General features: G+C 41.6%; 1 protein-coding gene across 1 annotated transcript in view; it reads right to left on the reverse strand.

Moving 5' to 3' along the window:
- LOC101620649 (mitogen-activated protein kinase kinase kinase MLK4) overlaps positions 1-3,595 on the reverse strand; it is an 85,405-nt gene that overhangs the window by 55,071 nt on the left and 26,739 nt on the right. Inside the window, exon 2 of the mRNA XM_012731254.1 lies at positions 3,153-3,591. Within this exon, the coding sequence (XP_012586708.1) occupies positions 3,153-3,591 (439 nt within the window). The remainder of the gene's footprint in view (positions 1-3,152; positions 3,592-3,595) is intronic.

Consider the following 3,595-nt stretch of genomic DNA (forward strand, 5'->3'; position numbering starts at 1 on the left):
AAAAAAAAAAAAAAAACTGGTAGTTTCCATAGTTGATCAAAGTTGTCTTGCATGATTCCCTAGTCGTTGCATATGACGATTTAGCAAAGTATGTTACTTATTTTGCATCCTGGAACTGAACAGGGCTTAGCATGTGTTGACAACCTGAGTGATTTATTAACACTTGCTGATTAGATCAAGTTTCAGTTGTTTGCTCTGTTAGAAAAGGGCCAAAGTTATCCCCATCACAATGTATTAGTTATTACTTCAATATATACATTGTTTCAAGTGATATTACAAAACTGAAAAGACCCACTAGAAAAAAAGTGGGGGAAATCTAACAAGAGCAGTATCTTCCTTGGACAAATTTAAAAACTGGTTTTAAACAATAATTTCCACTAACTTGGTTCCAAGTCATCTTATACTGCCTCTTTGTTACATGAATATACTACAGAATGAAAATAAAATTCAATATTTATTTTTAAAAACTTGCTTACATTATCATTAACTCACTACCACCATTAGCAAATAGCCAATATAGCCAAATAAAACATACTATAATAGAGTATCTAGATGTACTCAAAAGTTTGAACAAGAAGTTAAGGCTTCATATTATCATAACAGATTTTCAAAGTATATGCGGTCATTACTTAAATAAATGCCACCACAGAACCAGGGTAAGTCAATGTGCTAGGCAGTATGATTTGCTCATTTTAGCATCTATTCAAAATGTTGGTGCTAGAGTAATTGAATAACTATAATAATAGTCATATTGTAACAAATATTTGGCTAGTCCAATAACCGTGCTAATTAAGTCTTTTTAGACATGCAACAATTTAAAGCAAAGGCAACCTTGCCTGACAATTAAAGAGATTAAAATGCTCCAGGAAGTTTGGCAATTTATTCAGAGAGTAAAAAGTCTTTCAAAAATTATGTTGCAGCATATAATCACCTTCAAATTACATAATATCTACCATATACACAGTACACGACTTTCCACTCTACAAGTTTTTCTGGTGTCAATGAAAACTGTTTAAACATGGTTATTATTATAGGAGCATGTTATTTCTTTTTACTATCTAATACCATTAGTTCCCTAAGTGTTTTAATTTATATAAAAAAATGTTTATGATTGGAAGATGGATTTATTTTCTCTGCTCTGCTTTTAAAAACACTAATAAGCATGCTCTACCTTCTGAACAAATCATATGAACCTCAGGCATTATTACAGCCAACAAAACAGATAAGGTATATTGTAAAAATAATAGTTGCAGGTCCTTTCACTTTTTGGTCTAAGGATTACTCCAACTGAAATCCTCTGCCTATGAGGTGATGTGATGACCACTTGCCATGTTCTATGCCACGTTCTATATGCATAACAAGCCACTTGCCACTGCCAAGAGACAGCGTAAGTAAAGGTGATTACTACTTTCCTTAGTAGGCTTGGTACTTCAGAAAACTGGCAGACTAGGGTTTCAGGATGTCACTAGGAAGAGGGTACTGTGAATCCCACAGAAAGGCACAGAAACTGATTCTATAGGTTCAATTAAACATTTCTTTCAAAAAGCAACAGATTTTAGGAAATAAGCATAAGTTGGTAGTAAAGACTGTCAGTTTGAAGCATTTACAAAATAAGTGTAGCGAAAATTGTGCTGTCTTTACTATTACATAGTAATAGTCCCAAAGTAAATGATCTAGAATTCTTAAGGCCTGTCCGAACTTTAATATGCAACCACCAATGTCATTTTTCTGTCATTTTAAAGACAAATTAATTTAGTAAGTTTACTCATTTATTTTTGCATAGAGAACTGGGCCATAGGCCAGAAGTAGAAGGAATGAGACGATTCACCAGAGTGGGGAAACCAAACAAGGAGATTTGCTAAAATACACTGCTGAGAGGAGCAGTAGGCGAGACAGGAGAGGTCTGCTGTAGCATGTGCGGGTCAGCTCCCTGCTGGCCTTGGGATGGAACTCAGGTTGCAGCAATGATAATGCTGAAACTTAGTTTTTAGGACACCAGGGAGGTCCCCTAGGCCATTTTTGTGTTAGACTTTGCTCCTGTCACTTAAGCAGTTGTAGTCAAAATGAGATGACTGGAGAGAAGTGGGAGTCATTTAACAAACACACGTGTCTCAACACATGTTGAATACCTTACTTACCAACACTCAAATTAATTATAACCCACAAAATAAAAGTGCTTGTAACTTTCTTTAATCAAGTAAATTCTGATGCTGAAGGATTTTGAATAGGGAACAAAATCTACAGCAAATATATCATTTCTCCCTGTCACTCTTGTTTCTACACATGGGGAAGCATGGTGTTTCCCTCTGCCTTACCTTCTGTCCTAGCAGGTTTTACAAGGTTGAAAGACATGCAGCTGTGGTAGGTCAGTGCCAGTTCTGCCTGCATCCTTTCATCTTTCAAGAGATTTCATTTCATTCTAAGAATATGGAGTGATGTTCAATACTGAAAACACATCTTTAAACAATAGTTCTATATGCTCTTTGACAACTGTCAAAAGTAGCTAGATGTGTTTACACATCAGTTGTGGGCTCCTTCCTGGCATCTAGCAGATCCACCACAAAGTAAACAACGGACAGAGAGCAAGTCTTCAGGACTTCAAGCACCTGTGCAAGAACAATGAACTTGTGCAAGGACAACAAACTTGCTCTGAATCAACTCAAATGTGCAGAAAAGTCAGAAAGAAAAAGTCTTGAGAAATGTCAAAGGAGTCGAAGTCATATTTAAAGTGGGAAAACAGTGACCACAACACAGCATTTGCAAAGCTCAAGGTGAGAGTGAGTTCGATGAATACAACTAGGTGAGGAGGGTCATGGGTTCCTCATAATCTAAGTTAGGCCTCAGTTTAAAAAAGTTCCATCCAAATGAACCGCTTATTGTATGGAAAGGCAAACAGCACCATGAGGTTTCAAGATGACACAGGTATCTTGTAATTTAGTCTAGTCTGATCCGCATTACTATAAAACACAGCCCAAAACAACAAATGCAGGTAAGTAAGTGTCACCTGCCCCAAAGCAAGTAACAAAGTCTAGCTGGACCTCTGGGTTCTTAATGGCCGGTGCTAAGAGGTACACAGGAGTGGAGACACTGATGCCCGCCTCTACCACCCGAAGAGTCCTGTCTCGCCCATTTCCCCACCCCCGCCCACTTACTGTTGCTGGACTTGAGGTCACGGTGCAGGATGGGCACGACAGCCTCCTCGTGCAGGTAGAGCATGCCCCGCGCTATCTGCACCGCCCAGTTAACCAACACGTGCGGGGGGATGCGGCGCGCTCTGCGCGGGCCCGGCGCCCGCAGGTCAGGGGCGGCGTTGGCAGCTGCCAGTGCGCGGTTGAGCGCACCGCCGCGGGCGAACTCCAGCACTAGGCAGAGGTGCGGCTGCCGCAGGCACACGCCCCGCAGCTCGATGATGTTGGGGTGCCGCAGCATGGCGAAGAGCCTCGCTTCCCGCCGCACGCTCTCGGCCGCCGCTGCCGCGTCCTGCTCTGGGTCCCGGCGCGCCGCCTTCACGGCCACCTCCTGGCCCTGCCAGGTGGCGCGGTACACCTGCCCGAAGCCGCCGGCGCCGATGAGCTCCTTGAGCTCCAGCCGCTCG

Source organism: Condylura cristata, unplaced genomic scaffold, assembly GCF_000260355.1.
Source record: "Condylura cristata isolate star-nosed mole 26May11 unplaced genomic scaffold, ConCri1.0 scaffold00030, whole genome shotgun sequence".
In the NCBI taxonomy this organism is placed as follows: domain Eukaryota; kingdom Metazoa; phylum Chordata; class Mammalia; order Eulipotyphla; family Talpidae; genus Condylura; species Condylura cristata.